The sequence below is a fragment of the Chiloscyllium plagiosum genome, unplaced genomic scaffold, assembly GCF_037043375.1.
Source record: "Chiloscyllium plagiosum isolate Xiang-an unplaced genomic scaffold, Cpla_swu_hap1 HiC_scaffold_28, whole genome shotgun sequence".
NCBI classification, from domain to species: Eukaryota; Metazoa; Chordata; class Chondrichthyes; order Orectolobiformes; family Hemiscylliidae; genus Chiloscyllium; species Chiloscyllium plagiosum.
This window is the reverse complement of record NW_028270166.1, coordinates 24981829-25000259: the sequence shown is the minus strand read 5'-3', so window position 1 is coordinate 25000259 and position 18431 is coordinate 24981829. Positions and strand designations below refer to the sequence as shown.

The 18431-nt window shown below is 39.5% G+C and overlaps 1 protein-coding gene across 1 annotated transcript in view; it reads right to left on the bottom strand.

The window, feature by feature from the left end:
* LOC122565046 (unconventional myosin-Vb-like) overlaps positions 1–18431 on the bottom strand; it is a 187612-nt gene that overhangs the window by 28765 nt on the left and 140416 nt on the right. Inside the window, exons 25-28 of the mRNA XM_087975842.1 lie at positions 17331–17381; positions 16734–16970; positions 15626–15723; positions 2079–2277 (exon numbers count right to left, since the gene is read on the bottom strand). Of these exons, the coding sequence (XP_087831968.1) occupies positions 2079–2277; positions 15626–15723; positions 16734–16970; positions 17331–17381 (585 nt within the window). The remainder of the gene's footprint in view (positions 1–2078; positions 2278–15625; positions 15724–16733; positions 16971–17330; positions 17382–18431) is intronic.

Below are 18431 nucleotides of genomic sequence, written 5' to 3'. Positions count from 1 at the left end.
CCCTTCAAATGGCCTCAGCATTCTTGTGCTAAATGAACATTGGTGGGGCATTGTATGCTCAGCATTTTCACTAATTAGTTAATATTTTTAAGTTCCCTGGTACAAATTCCAAATCCAGATGCAACCAACCTAAATAAACTGTCCCAACTCAACTCTTGTTAACTGGGAATACTGAAGCTGAGCCTAAGGTGACTGAACAATTCTGTTAAAGCACAATTAGGTGCTGACACTGAAGAGCTACCCTCCAAATGAAGGCATTCAGAAACCAGCTTCTTGAGCAAATAAAATCAACAGGAAAATGGAGAAACACTGATCTTCACACACCCCTCTTCCCTTCCACTTTTTCCCTCCTCCACCAATTCACTCCTCAGCCTATTAATGCAAACTCTAGAAATTGCTTATAAAAGAAAGCACAGCACTAGCTCCACTCAACCTTACACTGCTTCATCAAGTCTGGAACGTGATAGATGTGACTGCTTTAGAACCTGCTAAAGGCAATTGAAGTTCATTTCACAGACTGAGACAACCTAGAAACCAAAACACTAGCTGACAGCAAATAACTTCAGAAATAAATATGTTGACCTGATTGCATGAATCAGCGCGTCACCAGTGGAGCTAAATCCTGCGAATAGCAACTTTGTCAATGCATTTAAGTCTTTAGAGTTTGTTTGCCTATCTAGGCTAGAAATGGTATGTTTTATTTCTGTATTCATACTCAGAATTGTACTCAAACCATGGACACTTGAAGCATGATATCAAGAGAGCATTAATGTTTAAGAACTCAGGTATGCTAATCGCCTTGTATCCATTGCACAAACTCAATAGTTGCATTTTACTGACCAAGCCAAAACCAAACTGATAAAAAAAAAAGTGTTCCTCCAGTAACTAATCTGTGTTAGGTCTTATTTGGCTGTAATTGGTGTTCCAACTGCTTAAGGTGTTTTAAAAATGTTTTGCTTAAGTTTCCTTTCTGGGTCAGGACTTCAGTGTGGATATACTTCAGGAGAAAAACAACAGGGCCCTAGGTCCAATCATTTCTGGCTATTTAAGGGAACTTTCGGACTATACGCTCAGATAAAACGTGGTATTAAAAGGCGATTGAAGTGTTCAGCATCAATAACAACTCCTCAGTTAATGACCGTTGTTACCTACATGTAGCAAGGCCAGGACATTTACGTTTATACCAGTAAATGGCAAGTACCAATTACACCCCAAAAAATGCAGGCAACCTCATTTCCATATAAAGGAGGAAACCATCTTTCTTCAACACTCAATAGCACTACTGTTGTTAAATCCCAGAAATTCTGCATTGGGTTGGAAGTAGTGGAATACGCCTGTGGGGGAAATGAAGTTACCATTGAACAATACCTTAACTAAACTGGCCACAGAATACCCAGCTCTTGGAGCTACTATACTTGTGAGGAGATAAGTAACTTAGCTCAACTCCCCAAAGCCAATCCACCAACCTACCAACAATACATATTCAAGAGTATAGTGGAAAGCCCTCCCCTTGCCTGAATGAGTGAAGCTCCAATGACATTCAAGTAACTGAACACCATCCAGGACAAAGTTGTTCACTAGATCAGTCTCACATCTGTCACCTTTAACATTGATCCCTTTACCACACATCACATTGGCTTGACCATCTACATGTGTAGCAACTTGCCAAAACTACTTCAACATTACATTGGAGGAAAAGGGCAACCAGGGAACACCAACAACTGCAACATTCCCTTTCAAAACCACACACCGTCCTGACTTGAACCCAGATCACCAGGCACTCTCTGCCACAATCAAAATCCCCTGTAACAGCATCAACTATAACTATACAAGCAGGTCCAAGTGATAGTTCATGTGACCACCTTCTCAAAAAGATAGCAAATGTTAGTTTTAGATGAGTTAGGGCATCACTAGAAAATCAAAAAATTCTTAAGTCTCTTTACAGTTGCAGCTTAGCTACAGAAAATTCCTAATCAAGTGTTGACTTTTCTTTGGTTTTGGGATGTATGAAGAGAAAACAAAACCCTAAACTTTGATATTGTTAACAGAAATCCAGAAATGCTTTCACTGTACATTACCAGGTTTTCATTTTTAAGTTGTGCAATTTCTTGCTGCAAACAAACTTCCATTTGCTCCGGTGGTGGCAGCTGTAGAGCCTGAGCAAAGTATCGCTGCTGTTCATTCAACTTCTCTTGAAGGTCTCTCACTTCATCTTGAAAAGTCATTATTTCTTTCAAATGCCGTGCCTGCTGCTCATCCAACTGGTCCATGAGAAGCCTGTAGTGGGAGAGAAAAGGTTTTCAAGTTGGTTTTAAAAAAAATTGTAGAGCAAAATGGTTGAATCAACCTTCATTTTCAGGGCAAGAGGAGAGGGTGACAGGAGTAAATAGAAAAACAAAGCAATACAGTAATTCATAAACCAGAACTCCATAAAAGGGTTTAAAGAGTCATATCAGATTTGCACGGTCTTCCTCATTTCCCCTTCCCCCACCTCACCCCAGTTCCAATCTTCCAGCTCAGCACTGTCCCCATGACTTGTCCTACCTGCCTATCTTCTTTTCCACCTATCCACTCCATCCTCCCCCACCCCCCCCCCCCAACTGACCTACCACCTTCATCCCCTCCCCCACTCACCTATTGTACTCTATGCTACTTTCTCCCCACCCCTCCTCCACCCTTCAGGCTCTCTGCCTGTATTCCTGATGAAGGGCTTTTGCCTGAAACGTCGATTTTACTGCTCCTCGGATGCTGCCTGAACTGCTGTGCTCTTCCAGCACCACTAATCCAGAATGAGATTTCAAACATTAACTGATTCTCCCTCAACAGATGCTGTCTGACCTAGGGTTTATTGAGCACATTGTTTTTCTCTCAGTAGACGCAAATGCTGGATGACAATAGTATAGCGAGAAAAAAAAAACTCCCAAATCAAGGAGAAAATTCAAGTCTCAAAAGAGTTTAGCTTAATTACTTTCCAGTCTAATCAACAGTTCCTTAAAACTTATTACGGTGTACATACCAGTGTCTGAGACAAAACAGAACCACAAAACTACTGAAATTCAAAACAGGACATCATTGCTTGAACATATAATAACTCCATAAATTAAAGGCCATTTTATTAAAACCTAGATATTGGAATCAATTAAAAGTTGTGAAAGCTTCAGGCAGAACACCATGGACCATTACCTCCATCAGCCTGGCCCAAAAACAATGTTAACAGAAGCACGATCACAGGAAGTTCAACAGCGTTGGACACAAGGACAATACAGGAACCACAATGCCCATGTTGCCTGGTCTGGCCTCAAATGCATGAGAGTTCCTTTGCAAAGAGACTCTCGGCTTTAAATTTCTAGATCAGGAGCTAAATACAGGATAATAGGCAACATAGTGGTGATTAGCCCTAGGACAGCACTTGCAAGAATACCTAAACCTCATGGAATGTTTTCCTTGGCAGATGTTTACAATAGCCTCCCATTTTCAATGAGGCAGTATGACTAATGATTCGGAGATGCCGGTGTTGGACTGGGGTATACAAAGTTAAAAATCACACAACGCCAGGTTATAGTCCAACAGGTTTAATTGGAAGCATGCTAGCTTTCGGAGCGGACCTGATGAAGGAGCGTCGCTCCGAAAGCTAGCCTGCTTCCAATTAAACCTGTTGGACTATAACCTGGTGTTGTGTGATTTTTAACTCAGTATGACTAAGTAAGTGTACTCAGTAGTTTCTTGTGCCTCCCTCATGCATACTTAGGATAAGACAAACCTGGTTCCTGAAGGACTGCTCACTTCTAAAGGAGCTGATGTCCCTCAGGTTTTCAGCTCCTCTCCCAAATATTTGCTGCTCCCAAAACTGGCCATGACTTGGCACCAGAGCATGGGCAAAGCCAGATTACTGCCACTCCAGGTCAATTGTGGCTCAGCTACCATACCAACCAGTCATCTTCAAAATTGTGAACTTACAGTTTTCAAACTGATGCTCCATTTAGATTAATGAAAAAAAGTGATTAACCCTGACAATTTCACTCCATCGAACAACATCTGCTGGTTGAAGTGTTTGTGTACATTTGAAACCAGCAACAAATCATTGTATTCAGTCACAAGGAGACTGTTACAGATGGGAAGAAATGTGGAATAAGACCTCTCCCGTCCCCCTAACCCCTTCTTTTCTCATTGCTCAGCTGACCTCAGCCAGATTTCTTTTGAGAAGCAGGGTTTAACCATTTTGGAGTTCTGTTACTCTTAGAACATGGACAAGTTTGAATCAAAATAAAGAGCAAGTATTTATTTTCACAATGTATTTCCAAAATGTAAAAGAAACACCCATTCCAAATGAGACTTTTTGAAGAAATAACATGCACTTGGAGAAGTAAATCTGAGACAGATCACTTACACAGGTCACTGAAATGATTTAAAACATTGCAAGTCGGAAGGACTCTACTGACAATGTCAGCTCTGAAGAGTCATCTCAACTCTAAACATTAATTTGCTCTCTCTCCGTGAATGCTGCCTGACCCACTGTGATCTCCAGCACTTTGTTTTCGGTACAGTTTCTAGCATCTGCAGTAATTTGCCCTTGAAGGAATCGCTCCTGGCTTACTGAAGGCAAATGGATGTTTCTGGCTTTTCTTTCAAATTGGTTGTTGAATGTCAGTAATGAAGAAATATAATCTTGCAAGTAAAATGAATTAGCTCCTCTTCAACATCTGAGATGATACTCTTTGCAAGGCAGACAGCTTTCCCTTTTGTGATTGAAATCTCTCACTGGAGGTATTGGTCCCAGGCAGCTTGTCCTTGTGCATTTCTCCCTCATGCCAGTTTGTCTCATGATGTCTATTTTAATGTGGTCCATGTTAACATAATGAGGTTGAAGCCAATCATTGGCACACCATGGGGAAAACGTTTGATATTCCAGCTATTCACTTCCTCAGCTTTGTTTTAATTAAAAAATCTCTTTACAAAGCTGGCAGGTTTAGCATAAATCTTTTCCACCAAAGAAAAATAAGAACAAAGGATAGTCAATGGGCACCTGGGAAGTCTGTTTGCCGTTTAAATGAGTTCCCAGAGATATGTTGCCATGTCAGTCTTAGTCTATGCAGAAACCACAAAACAAGTCATCTGACTGGAGTCCATTGTATGAAGGTACAGAGTCAATATCCTACTGTGCTCTGAAAAGTAAACATACACTTCCCAATAGACATTAAGGACATAATGCAATCACGACAACTTGTGTCAACTTAAAAAAAAGTTCAAAAACTAAAAATTTGATAGAAGCACAAAAATCAATACTACTCAGGTCAATTTGACTAAACTGGAATATAAAAGGATGTTTATTCTATTCAAACTGACATTAAACTCTGTTTACCTGCAAGTTTCTAAATCCTGCAGTATTTAACTGCTAAGTATGTTGATTTGTGCTAAGTATATCGCTGAGCAACCCACACATTTTAGACATGTTCATCTATCCCATTCTGGTTATAGCAAGTTGAAATGAGAAAACTCAAATTTATAGGGAGCACTTGCTCACTCAATTGCATAAAATGATGATGAGAAGTCAGGTCAGTATCATAAACCAGCTGTTCTGACATAACCATTTAGATGTTATCATTTTAGAATTCAGCTTTAGACTTTTCTGATGCTAAAGGCTGAAATATTGTAAAGTGATGCTTTCCGGGTAAGGAGTTAATCATTCTAACTCTTTAAAAACATCACAAAGTTTACATGAGAGTTCCTGATATTCTATTGCAAAACTTTACCAGAAGACTAGATACATGTGAAAACAGAGCTTAACCTTAAATGATGATTCAAAATACAAGTTTTGCTTTATTTTCCCCATTTAGCCATCTTTTATAATGCAAGCAAGACAGTGAATTCTACAGTATGTGGGGAATGGTAGCCAGTTCCACTCAAAATGACAAGTAACACTGGTTGGGAATGAAAATTGTTTTAGATTTTGATCACCTACAGTAACTCTGCACCTTCTCTGCAGCAGTAACATTTTATCAAAGTGCATCAGGTAACAGACCAAAGTACGGAATACAGTCTACCCATAGAGTATGCAAAACAACACTGTTTACTGTATACCAGTACACGTGACAATGCTAAATCAAATCAAACAATAAGGGAAAAGGAACCTTCATCCCCTCAATTTAGAGTGAAACTGAAACCCAGGTTCCAAATTTTTAGAAAAAGGACATTCAAGGCCTCTGCTTTGCCTCGTGGAGAGGTACCAATGAATGGATGGAATCTGCTTTAGTGATGTCTCCATTCCTCCCTGTTCTCTACCAGAGAGAGTGTTTTAAAAAAAAAGTAACTTTATTTGGAAACACTGTAATCCATTTGATATGGAGGAGAGGTGAATGAGCCATACAAAGCAACACCAACAGCTGGAGAAAGTAACTGGTAAGCAAGAACAAGGTTTGGTTAAAAAAAATGCTAAAAAAAAGAAACATAATTCCTGAAAGTAAAACTGCGGAGTTCTTCCGAGAAACAAATAGGATTGTTAAATCACAATGGGGACAAGAACTCTGCTGAGAGGAACAAAACAGATTTACGGCATTCAGAGCAGATGGTGCTGGCAGTAGTGAATCTTACACCAAACATCAACAAGACACATGGTAATGGAAACTCCAGCAGATTACCAAACTGCAAACACAGCAGTTAAATATGGAAATCAGCTCACAAATCACAGCAGAAATGCAAAGTATTACTTATAACATACGGTGACTACGATGTTACTGCATATTTGTAAGTTTAATTAAACTGTTCGTGTCATTTGCTGCACTCAGATGCCAAACTCATCCAAAGCAACTTGTATTTTTGAAATAATTAGTGCATCTGTTCAGACAAGAAAAAATTATAAATCTCACAAATATAGGGGACACATTGCTGATCATCACTGGATTTTGGGTGAGGAGAAGAGACCAAGAGTCTAAATCCAAACTATTTGTGGTCTCTGCTAAAAGAATGTCAATCCCTCATGAAATTCAATCTCAGTTTAGGAGAATTACCCACCTTGTAAAAAACTTTTCTTTCATACTCTGTAAAACACTCCCTATTTAAAAGAAGATTCCTAGCATCCAACACTTGCTTTAGCACACCCCTAGATTTTAAGGCTGCAATCTTCAGAAATATATTGTACACAACTTCTTAGTCAGAGACCTGCATGATTAGACATGTTGACACTAATCTAAATCCACTTGCTGAACAACAACACCCCTAACTTCCTTAGTGGTAGAAGACAAACCATGAAGATGAATATTATTCAAAGAATGAAACAAATCTTAAGATAATGGTGAACATTGACCAATTTCTACCATTTTTCAATTTCTACCACTTAATTACTAAAAGGCCTTCCTGGACCTTTCTAAAAAAAGGACAACACTGGCTTAAAGTGGTCACTGTAACCACCTGACCAGATTGCAGCAAGTCCAGGGGACCTATTTGGAATAAATTAAACCTGTCTGCACTGAGATTTCCATGTTAGCTAAAGACTGAAATCAGCGAAAAAAAACAACTCATGACTAGGACGAAGTCAGCCAGGTGGATCTCAGATTAAGAAGAAGTGGCAAAGATTCTGTACAGAGAGCTGGCTCTGTGGTATTTGTGTCAGTGTCATGTACTATGCATGTGTAAATAAAGGACGACATGGTGACTGGATACTATTGGATATCAATTCACACCTGTTTGAGTCATAATGATGAGTTACTAACGGACAAAGAGCTACAACTGTCAATTTGGAAGGACAATGAAGCAGACTTGGGAATTCATAAATGGACATACATCAACAGCTGCTTTGAGTAGAAAGGGAAGAATAATAAACATCATAGCAGCAATGCACCAGCCTTTCCACTTATCTTAATTTCGGGAATCAGAGTCCAATGCATAAGCAAATTGAAGAACAACCAGTGGGAACTCAAAGTTATCTGCAAAGCTTATCACATCTGAAGAAATAATAAGTATTAAACAGATGGAGCTCAGGTCATATTCACAACCAAGGTTCCAAGAACTTTAAATTAGAAATTTCTCTAATGGTCATTCTAAGTATTAGGCACTCTAATTTTACTATTTCAGTTTATGGATGATGTTGTATTTCTGGGCCCAGTACAGAATAAAATTCCTCTTCCTTTCATCCAAATAAACCTCATCATTGGGCTCTTTCATTGTAATCTGGTAAAATTCATCCTAATTGAAGTGTGATAGCTGTGTGCTATAAAAGATAATATTTATTGTAACTAGCCAAAAGGGGGATAGAGAGTCAATCCCAGCCCATCCCATTGGGCATAACACTAGGTTAAAGCAGAAAATATTAAAAAGCAGCATGTCTTGATCATCTACACAGAGACTGAAGATTTTCTTTGGAATGTCAAAATAAAAGGATATTGTATTCAATTTTGGGCACATATTTTATGAAGGATATATTTTCTGGAAGGCATTGCAGAGGCACTAGAATCATACGGATAAGTTACAACAGGTTATGTGGAGTAGTCTCATATTCTCTTAAGTTCATTCGGAGATGTAGGGATCTCCTACTGGGCCAGCATTTAGTGTCTATTCCTAACCACCCATTCAGAAGGTTCTGATGAGCTGCCACCTTGAACCACAGCAGTCCAATTGGTTAGGTACCCCCCACAATGCTTTTGAGAGAGGGATTTTCAGGTTTTGACCCAATTACACTTAAGGAGCAGAAAAATATTTACAAGTCAGGATAGTGAGGGGCTTGGAGAACCTATAGTTCGTGTTTCATAGAAAATAGAATAGTTCAGCACAATACAGGCCCTTTGGCCCATGATGTTGTGTCAAGAATTCTTAATCTTAAGATCAACCTAACCTACACCCCCTTCAAATTTGCTGCCATTCACGTGCTTATCCAGCAGTCGCTTAAATGTCCCTAATGTCTCTGACTCTACTATCACCGCCGACAGTGCATCCCATACACACACCACTCCCTGATTAAAGTACCTAGTTCTGACATCTCCCCTATACCTCCCTCCAATCACCTTAAAATTATGACCCCTCATGACAGCCATTTCTACCCGGGGGAAAAAAATAAAGTCTCTGGCTATCTGCTCTATGCTTCTCATTGCCTTGTCCACCTCTAACAAGTCACCACTCTTCCTTCTCTCTAGAGTGAAAAACCTGAGCTCACTCAACCGCTCTTCATAAGACAGGCCCTTCAATCCAGGCAGAATCCAGGTAAATCTCCTCTGAACCCTCTCTAAAGCATCTACATTCTTCCTATAACAAGGGACCTGAACTGGGCACAATAGCCCAAGCGCAATCTAATCAGGGTTTTATGGAACTACAGCAAAACCTCACGGCCCTTAAACTCAACCCTCTTGTTAAATGAAAGCTGAAACACCATATACAACCCTATCAACTTGGGGTGGCAACTTTGAAGGAAATATGGACATGGACCCCAAGATTCTGCTGTTCCTCCACATTGCCAAGAATCCTGTCTTTAACCCTGTATTTAACCCTGTATTCAGCATTCAAATTTGACCTACCAAAATGAATCACTTCGCATTCATCCAGGTTGAACTTCATCTGCCACTTCTCAGCCCAGCTCTGCATCCTGTCAATGCCCTCAACACAATGGACCTTTGTTATTGGCAAACTTACTAACTCACCCTTCCACGTCATTATAAAAACTACAGAAGAGTAGAGGCCCAAGAACAGATCCCTGCAGGACACCACTGGTCACTGACCTCCAGGCAGAATACTTTCCACTACCATTCACTGTTTTCATTCAGCCAGCCAATTGTGTCCAGACAGCTAAAACTTCCCTGTATCCCATACCTCTAACTTTCTGAATAAGCCTATCATGGGGAACCTTATCAAATGCCATACTGAGATCCATATATACCACACCCACTGCTCAACATTAGTTGATTTGTCGCGTCACATCCTCAAAGAACCGAATATTGGCCTTGCTGCAATTGGACATGGATTGCTTTAGTTTTGGAGTCATGAGTGGTGAATACTGGGCATGAGCAAATACCCCCACTTCTGATCTTATGTTGGAGGGAATACCTCTGATGAAGCAGAAGAGGTTTGGGCCCAGCACACTACAGCGGTGATACCAGACCTCCAACATCTCTCTCATTCCGTACCCTCCCTACCAATTCCCATTGATTGGAAATCTGCAAAGGGCCCTCTATGCCACACTGTCAAAATGCAGCCTAATGTCAAAGGCAGTCACTTTCACCTCTAGAATTCTGCTCTTCTAAACTAGATTTTAAAAAAGGTTCTGAAGTGAAGGGTTGAGTGGCTTTGGCAGATCCCAAATTGAGCATTAGTGAGCAGGTTATTGTTAAACAAGGTGACACCCAATTGAACTATTCATGACACCTTCCATCATTTTACCAATGTTTTAAGTCCAGTTGGATTTGTCTGACTTTTTGTGTAGGATGTGTCTGGAAAAGTGTTCTACATTGGATGGATACCAATGGAATAGCTTTGTTAGGGATACAGCTAGCTCTGGAGCACAAATCCTCAGTACTGTTGCAGGAATATCATCAGGATCCATAGACTCTACAGTACCCACAGCCTCCAGCTGTTTCTGGTTATCACTGTAAACCAAATTGGCTGTACACTCATCTATGATGCCGCTGACCTTTGAAGGAGGCAGAGATGGATCATCCTCTTGACATTTCTGGCTGAGCATGATGGCTAATACTTCAACTCTACCTTTTGCATTAACCTGCTGTGGAGCCCATCATTGAGGATATTTGTGGAAACTTCTCCAGTGTTCAATTGTCCACAATTAGTCACAACCGGAGAGGAAGCAGGACTGCAAAGCTTAGATCTGATCCATCGATGGTGGAATTGCTTAACTTTGTCTATCACTTATCTTTTGGCAGTCAGTGCTTTAGCTTCACCAGATTGACACTTTATTCTTAGTTATGTTTGGTGCTGTTCTTGCATTTATACCCTACCCTTCATGACACATCGGTCCTCTACAGCCAGTGAAGTATTTTTGAAATCTAGTCTTTGATTTACATCAATGTAACATTCAATTTGCACATAATAGGCTCCCATAGAATGCAATAAGGAAACAATCAGTTTTGAATTGATTAGTGGATAAATACTGGCTAGAACACAATTCTTTTCTCTTCAAATAGTGTCATGGAATCTTACATTCAACTGAGGGAGTGGTCGGACTTAGCTTAAATGCCTCATTCAAAAGGGTAGTGTGTTGAACAGTGGAGCCTGTCACTTAACTCTGGCTTTAACATTTGCTGTCTAGTTATTTAGTATTAAACTTTAGGAGAAAAGCACTACATAAACTCACACCTCCAAAGACAATTTCATTTGGCAGCTAAATAAAAGGAAGCAACTGAATCCTTAGTTAATGCCCACCTGACTTTAACATAACGGAAAACCTATTACACAACAGCATTCCTTAATGCCACACTACAGAGGCAGGTTCGATATGCACAGATCCTTGGGAATCAGTGACAGTGCATGGAAATAGGCCCTTTGGGCCAAACTGGCCCATGCTGACTGGAGGTGCCCACTCAGCATTGCCTGCATTTGGTCCATATCCCTCTAAACCCAGTGGAACGTGAATTCACAGATTTCGGATTCAGAAGCAAAAATGCTACAACTGAACCACAGCTGAAGGAGTTCAAACACAGGACTACACGAAGATCCCAGCAATTAGAAACTGGTAGCTTGGTAACTGGGAAGGAGTCTTTGGGCACAGTTTTCATTGAGCTCTCAACGCAAATAAATGCACAATGCTCAGCCCTAAAATTAGTGGCTTATGAAAGATTGCAACAGCAGTAACATTCTTGAACACCACTGGAATTCTAATATATTGATGTAATTTGCAAGTGACAGAGAAACATTCAAACTAAATCAATACTTTGTACATTTTGACCACTTGATAATACAAACAGGAATAATTCACTTATAAATTTGACGGAACAGCTCAGTTTAGCCAATGCAACAACGCAGCATGCAAGATACAGGGGCACAATTTCTGGCAAGCTGACATTCCTGACCCTCAACTTTGGACTGTTCTTGGTTTCCTTACATACCCGCAAAAAGAAAATGCTCCCTCACTTTTCAACTTTAAAAAGGGTCTAACACGCAAAATGTTAACCCCATGTTTACTCTTCAAATGGGCCAAACTGTGCTTCTGCACTATTATTTGCTTTACTTTTATAAAATTCACATTTCCTGCATTCACATCATAGACATGATTCACACCCTCAAGTTCAACACCTTTCCGAGAACCCAAAGTTTTATTTTTAAAAGTTATTGATTTCTTGAGACTTGATTTCTCATTTTGATGGACTCTATTTGGTTAACTGCTCATTACACTCTGCTTTCCAGGCAAAGTGATTCAGCAATATATTTACACCCGATGCCAGTAACTGCAAATTAGCAGGGAGAGAAAGAAAACAAATCTAGAGTATATTGTTCCCTCGGTAACCCAAAAAGCAGAGTTCATCGGCAGTGTGTATACAATTTGCATTTAAAATGTTTTGCACTGGATGATGAAGCCAAGATAGTCACGTCTGAAAGATTACTTCAGGATATTTGCTGAATTTAATTTAAAAGAGACTATACTTTTTAATGTACTACTAATGCTGAATTAAAATAAACCAGCTACAAATGCACCAGTTCCCCAGTTTATCTAAAAAATGTTTAGAAGGCCAAGTGATTACCGAACTTCATAGAATCCCCACAGTGCAGAAGCAGGCCATTCAGCCCATTGAGCTCACACTGACTCTCCCTACCATTGTGAGCATGCATTTCCAATGGCTGATCCACCTACTGGAGGGGGAAAAAAAAAGAGGGATTCTTACATCACTCCTGTTTCAATTGCACATCACGAAAGCTGTACAGTACTCTGTTCTGGTTTCTTTCACATGCAGAAACAGCTTCCTTCTATCTACACCAGCCAGCCCATTCAATTTTGAAAATTTCAAGTCAGATCTCAGCCACCTTCTCTCCAGAGTGAAAATAAAAAGAGTCCTAGCTTCTTCAATTTCTGCACAGCTGAAGTTTGTTATTCCAGTAAACTGCTTCTGCAGTCACTCCAACATATTTGGATTTTTTTTATCTATGATGTGGCACACACAACTGTACACAATACTCCAACTAAGGTCTAGCAAGAGTCTCAAGTTCAATATCATCTCCTTCCTCTTAAACTGTCATAATAATAAAGCCAAGAACACGGCTTTATTTATTGCATCTTTCCACCTGCCCTGCCACCTTCAATGTTCTATGCACGTACACCTTTAGGTGTCTCTGCTCCCTCATCTCCCATGGAATTGTACCCCTTCCTTTTTGCCTTTCAGTGTTCTTTGGACCAAAATATACCACTGCACACCTCAATACTGTAGACAGATAGGTGATTGTTCATCCAAACTACATCCTCCTAAAATTAGCACCTGGCTAATATTGCTGCAATAGCCATATGTGACTAAGTTAGATATTTCCATTGTGGAACACTGTCTTAAGCTATCGGAAACTGGGATTGTCCCAAGAGTGAGGGGTCTTGCTGAATTCAAAATCAATACAAGACTTCCTTTGCCTAATGTTCTTCACATCCAATATGGACACCTTGCCAATTTCCCTCCCTCCAACCTGGTTGGATTACTCCTCAACACATGCCAAATCTTCAATGTGTTCCTTACTGTCCCCTATTTGCTCATTAACCCCGATCTTCCCATTTCCCCATCCTTCTTTTAGCTTCAGACATTCAGCCTATTATACACCTCCTTGTTGTGGATAACAGATGCTGTTTTTACAGAATTTAGATCTACCAAGACTTTCCTGAAGCAGAAAGTGCAGAGATTTAACTGCATTTAAAGGATTCTGATAGTTTATATTTTTATAATTACTCTCCGCTAGGAGCAAGACAAGTAACCAAGGCCATGTTTGAGAGAATTGAAAGAAAGGGAAGGTGATGATAACAACATCTTTCTTCCCAACTTGCACTGGAACAAGAGCATGGGACCATGAGATACAGGAGATGAATTAGGCTAATCCACTATTTAATCATGGCTGGTATGTTTGAGCTCCATTCTCCTGCCTTCTACTAATAACCCTTGATCCCCTTAAGAACCTATCAATATGTCTTAAAGACACCCAATAATTGGGGTTGCACAGCTTTCTGCTGCAATGAGTTTTATAGATTAGCCATCACCTGCCTGAAGAAATTCCTCCTCACCTCCGTTCTAAAGGGTGATCATTTCAGAGACTGGGCATTCAGGTGCTAGTCTCTCCTACTAGCAGAAGCACCTCTCCACATCCACACTATCCAGGCCTCTCAGTATTCTGAATGTTTCAATCTCAGTACAAGACTTCCTTTACCGAAAAGGTTTTCACATTCAATATGGACACCTTTCCAGTTTTCCACCCACCTCTACCCTCGAGTCAAGAATCCTCAACCGCTCCTCATACAAGTCCTTCATCCCTGGCATCATTCTCAACTCTCTCCTGGACCCCCTCCTCAGCCAAAATATCCTTCCTTAGATACAGAGCTAAAACTGCTCAATACTTCAACTATGGTCTGACCAAAGACTTATACAGCCTCAACAGTATATCCCTGCTCCTGTATTCTAGCCCTCTCAAAAGGAAAGAGAGCACTGTATTTACCTTCCTAATTGTCATTTGAACCTGTATGTTAACCTTAAGAATCCTGGACTAGGACTCCCAAATCCCTTTGCACTTCAGATATCTGAAGCCTTTCCTACCAAAGTACATTTCCTCACTTTCCCACATTGTATCCCCTTTGTCACTGCTTTTCCCACTCTCCCAGCCTGTCCATGTCCTCCTTGCTTCCTCAACATATATGCCTCCTCCAACTATCTTTCACATCTACAAACTTAGCAACAATGCCCTCCGTTCCTTCATCCAGAACATTAATGTGCAACGTGAATAATTGTGGTACCAACACAGACCGTTGCGGAATTTCATTACTCACCAGCTGCCATCCTAAAAAAGACCCTCTTATTCCCACTCTGCGCCATTATCTTGCCCCTAATATCATAGATTCTTAGCTTTAACAGCCTCCTGAGGGTAGCCTTGTTAGAGACACTCTGGAAATCCAAATCAATCATGTCCACTGCCTCTCCTTGGTCTAACTTACTCATTACCTCCTCATAAGAACTCGAACAGATCTGTCAGCTAACATGATCTGGAATACTAAAAACAGTTCTGGAATGTCATCTAGATGCAAAATGTTAGCTTGCTCTCTCTCTACATGGATGCGGTCTGATCCACTGATCTCCAGCATGTGTCGTTATCAGTACAGATCCCAGCATCTGCAGTAATTTGTTTCTATGATCTGGAATAGATTGCTGTAAAAGAGTGGTAGCAGATTCAGTTATAAAAAAAGTTGAGAAAATTCACTGTATACATATCAAGGAAAGCTATGATGAAAAAGGCAGCAATGGGGTGCCACTCATTGGCAAGTCAGTGACATACACAAATGCACAAAAGGGGTAAATAAATAGACAGGTTAAATTGCCTTAGTTTCAAATGGCAGATAACAACTTGGCTATTCCTACTGGAAGCAAGAGGAGATTGGTAAGCAAAAGACATTACAATTTTTGTTCTTGATTCCAGTTGGAAATCTGCTTTTGCTGCAAGCAAACTTCCATTCACTCACCTATTGGCCACACGAACAGCATCATAAGCACATCGGAGATCTTCCTCAGACATCTTATGTCCATCTTTAGGTAACCCAAAGACATCTGCCATAGTAGCCTGTGAACAGAATGACAGAATACATAAGATATTTAAACTTGAAGATTCCAAACTTTGCCTGGTAAGAGAATATTTGAGCAAGAAATATGCATGCAATAACAGATTTATCTTGCTTTCATCTTCAGAATGATCTCATTTCTACCTTGGTATCTGTACTTTAGCTAATGACCATTATGTTTTACTCAAAAACATTTAAGAATAGCTGTCTAACAAATTAACCTCAAATTTTGATTAGGATTAAGCTTTCATGTTAAGTTTCAAACTTGAACATTTAAAAAGATAACCAGCGTTAAATGAACAATATATGTTTGCAGCACATGGACCATTCTTCGGAGTTGCTTGGCACAGTTATGACAACATGCATCAGTTTCATATCTCCAGTCCTGAACTTGTAGATCTTTGAAAGATGAGGAGCTGCCAAACAATAGCCACTTCCTCAGAAAAAGCACATTTGAAGATTCAAATGTACAAAAAAAAATCAGGAAAATTAATATATTGCGTAGAAATTCATTAAGTTGGATTTGGAATCACATGGGAAATTAGCAAAACAAATCTGCATGCAATGTTCAAGTCTAAACCTGTTGGCCCATCAGCATCTTTGCTCTAAACTCTATGGCATTAACAGGCTGCAAAACCCCAGTGCCCTTCAAAATATTAGTGTTACAGCACAAGAGACCTATATGTATCAGAACAAGGCAAACATTGAATTGACAGTCTAAGTTACACTGCGTTGGAGCTCTACGCTATGCATTTCCTCTACAAAAGTTCAGTTTAATCTATCCACAGGTGATGGTTATGAGGGAGCTGTGATCAAAAGGAAAAAAAAAGAAACAGCAGAGACTTAAAACATTAACTCAATAGAAGGACACCAAATAGCCTGCTTGGCAGCAAAAACCTTCCCTTTCCCTCTTCTCCACCCATTACTGTACATGCAACCAAAACAATTATGGACAAATCATCAGCAAATAGGAATTCTGCATAACAGTATGTGTTTTTAACATACCACTGACCTGGTTTTTCATTGTGTCAATCTCCTTTTCTGCCCTAAGGAGCTGAGATTTAAGCCAAATCTGTTCCTCTTTCAGAATTTCAATTTCTTCAGTAGCAGTTTTTAGCTGGTTCAGGAGACTGGAGTCAGCCTCTTTCCGCTTTTTGGAATCATGTGCAGTAGAGTTATCAGCATGGTCTTTCCTTAGCTGATCAAGTTCATTCTTTAATTTGTGGTTTTCATGCTCAAGCTCTTGATCCTAATAAATGTTGAAATATTATTAACTCATTGTTAACTTTGCAGTGAGCAACAAGAATTTTCAGTCCTTATAAATAAATTCTATCTTAACTATGGCAAGAATTTCAAGGATTCTATTGTTCACAAGCAAAGCCAGCAAAATTAAAAAAAAAATACACAGTGACAGATTATATGATGCTGGTTTATCACTTAGCTTTGCTCAGTGCAGTAGAAAATAGCAAGGAATGCTATAGTCAAATACTGTTTAAATATTTAAAAACTCAGTTAATCACTTGTTTAGTAAATATCATGGCAACTGATCATGCTAGCAAGTTTTAAAATTTAATTAATCACATTTACACCCAGTTTCTTAAAAAAATACCTTAATAATGCCACACATCTCTCCAATATCAGCATCTCTCATTTCGTTTTCCTATTAAAGTAAACATACCAAGTTACAAAAGACAAGAGTAGAATGGAATTAATTGTTTAACATGGTGAATTGATTTACCTATCTTTGGCCTAAGTTAGGAGGTACAGGACAGTAGCTACAAATGGTATAGACTGGTTACATCCAAAAGAATCAAAGGCAATATTTGCCAACATTAAAAGCATAAGTGAGAAAGATTGAACTTCAAAACAAAAAGCTTTTACGAACTGGGTATAAATAAACATTTAATAAATTTGGAAGAGTTAAAAATCAAAAATCAGACCTGAAAAGGGCTGCCATAATCAAGCCAACATTAACACCCGATAACTACACAGTACCTTTAAATTAATAAAATGCTCCAATGCACCTCAACAGCATTATAAAACAAAATCTGATAGTGTTACAATGATCCTCTCTGATGGTAACAATGGAGAGGTCATATCCCTAGGATGAAACCTGACTTGATAGATCATGTTTAATTACTGTAGCTGGTTACTATAACAGTTATTCATTAATACATTCACATTAGGCTGTAGGTGTCTTTAACAGAAGTTCATTAAACAAAGAAATTAATTTAAAATTGTAAATAAGGCTGTTAGAAATACAACAGTAAAAACAGTGTCAACCTATTCCCAATATTACCGCTATCTCAATGCTAATTTTCATCCAACCCAGTTTCTTCTCCTTGGGCTGCTGTGACATTTTCTTCATTCCTGTCTGCTGACATGAGCCTGCCTTGGTTCTGATGGTCTAATCTTTTTAACAGCACAAGCTTCTATACAAACTATCCTGGCTTGGAATCTTGAAAAAAATGCAAGACACTTAAAAGCCACTACTTCCCCTAAACTAAAAGATCAAGTTTTTATTTATAGAAATGTGTTCTTTCTTCTGAACTAAAGCCAAAACCTAAGCAAATGACCTTGAGCCCATTAATAATTTCAGTAGCATAAAATGTTCGATTCATTAGCACCACAGGTACCCTGCCAGGTAATGGACTGAAGTTACACACCTTCTTGGAAGGTATGCACATTGAACTCACCAACCCAAATGGAC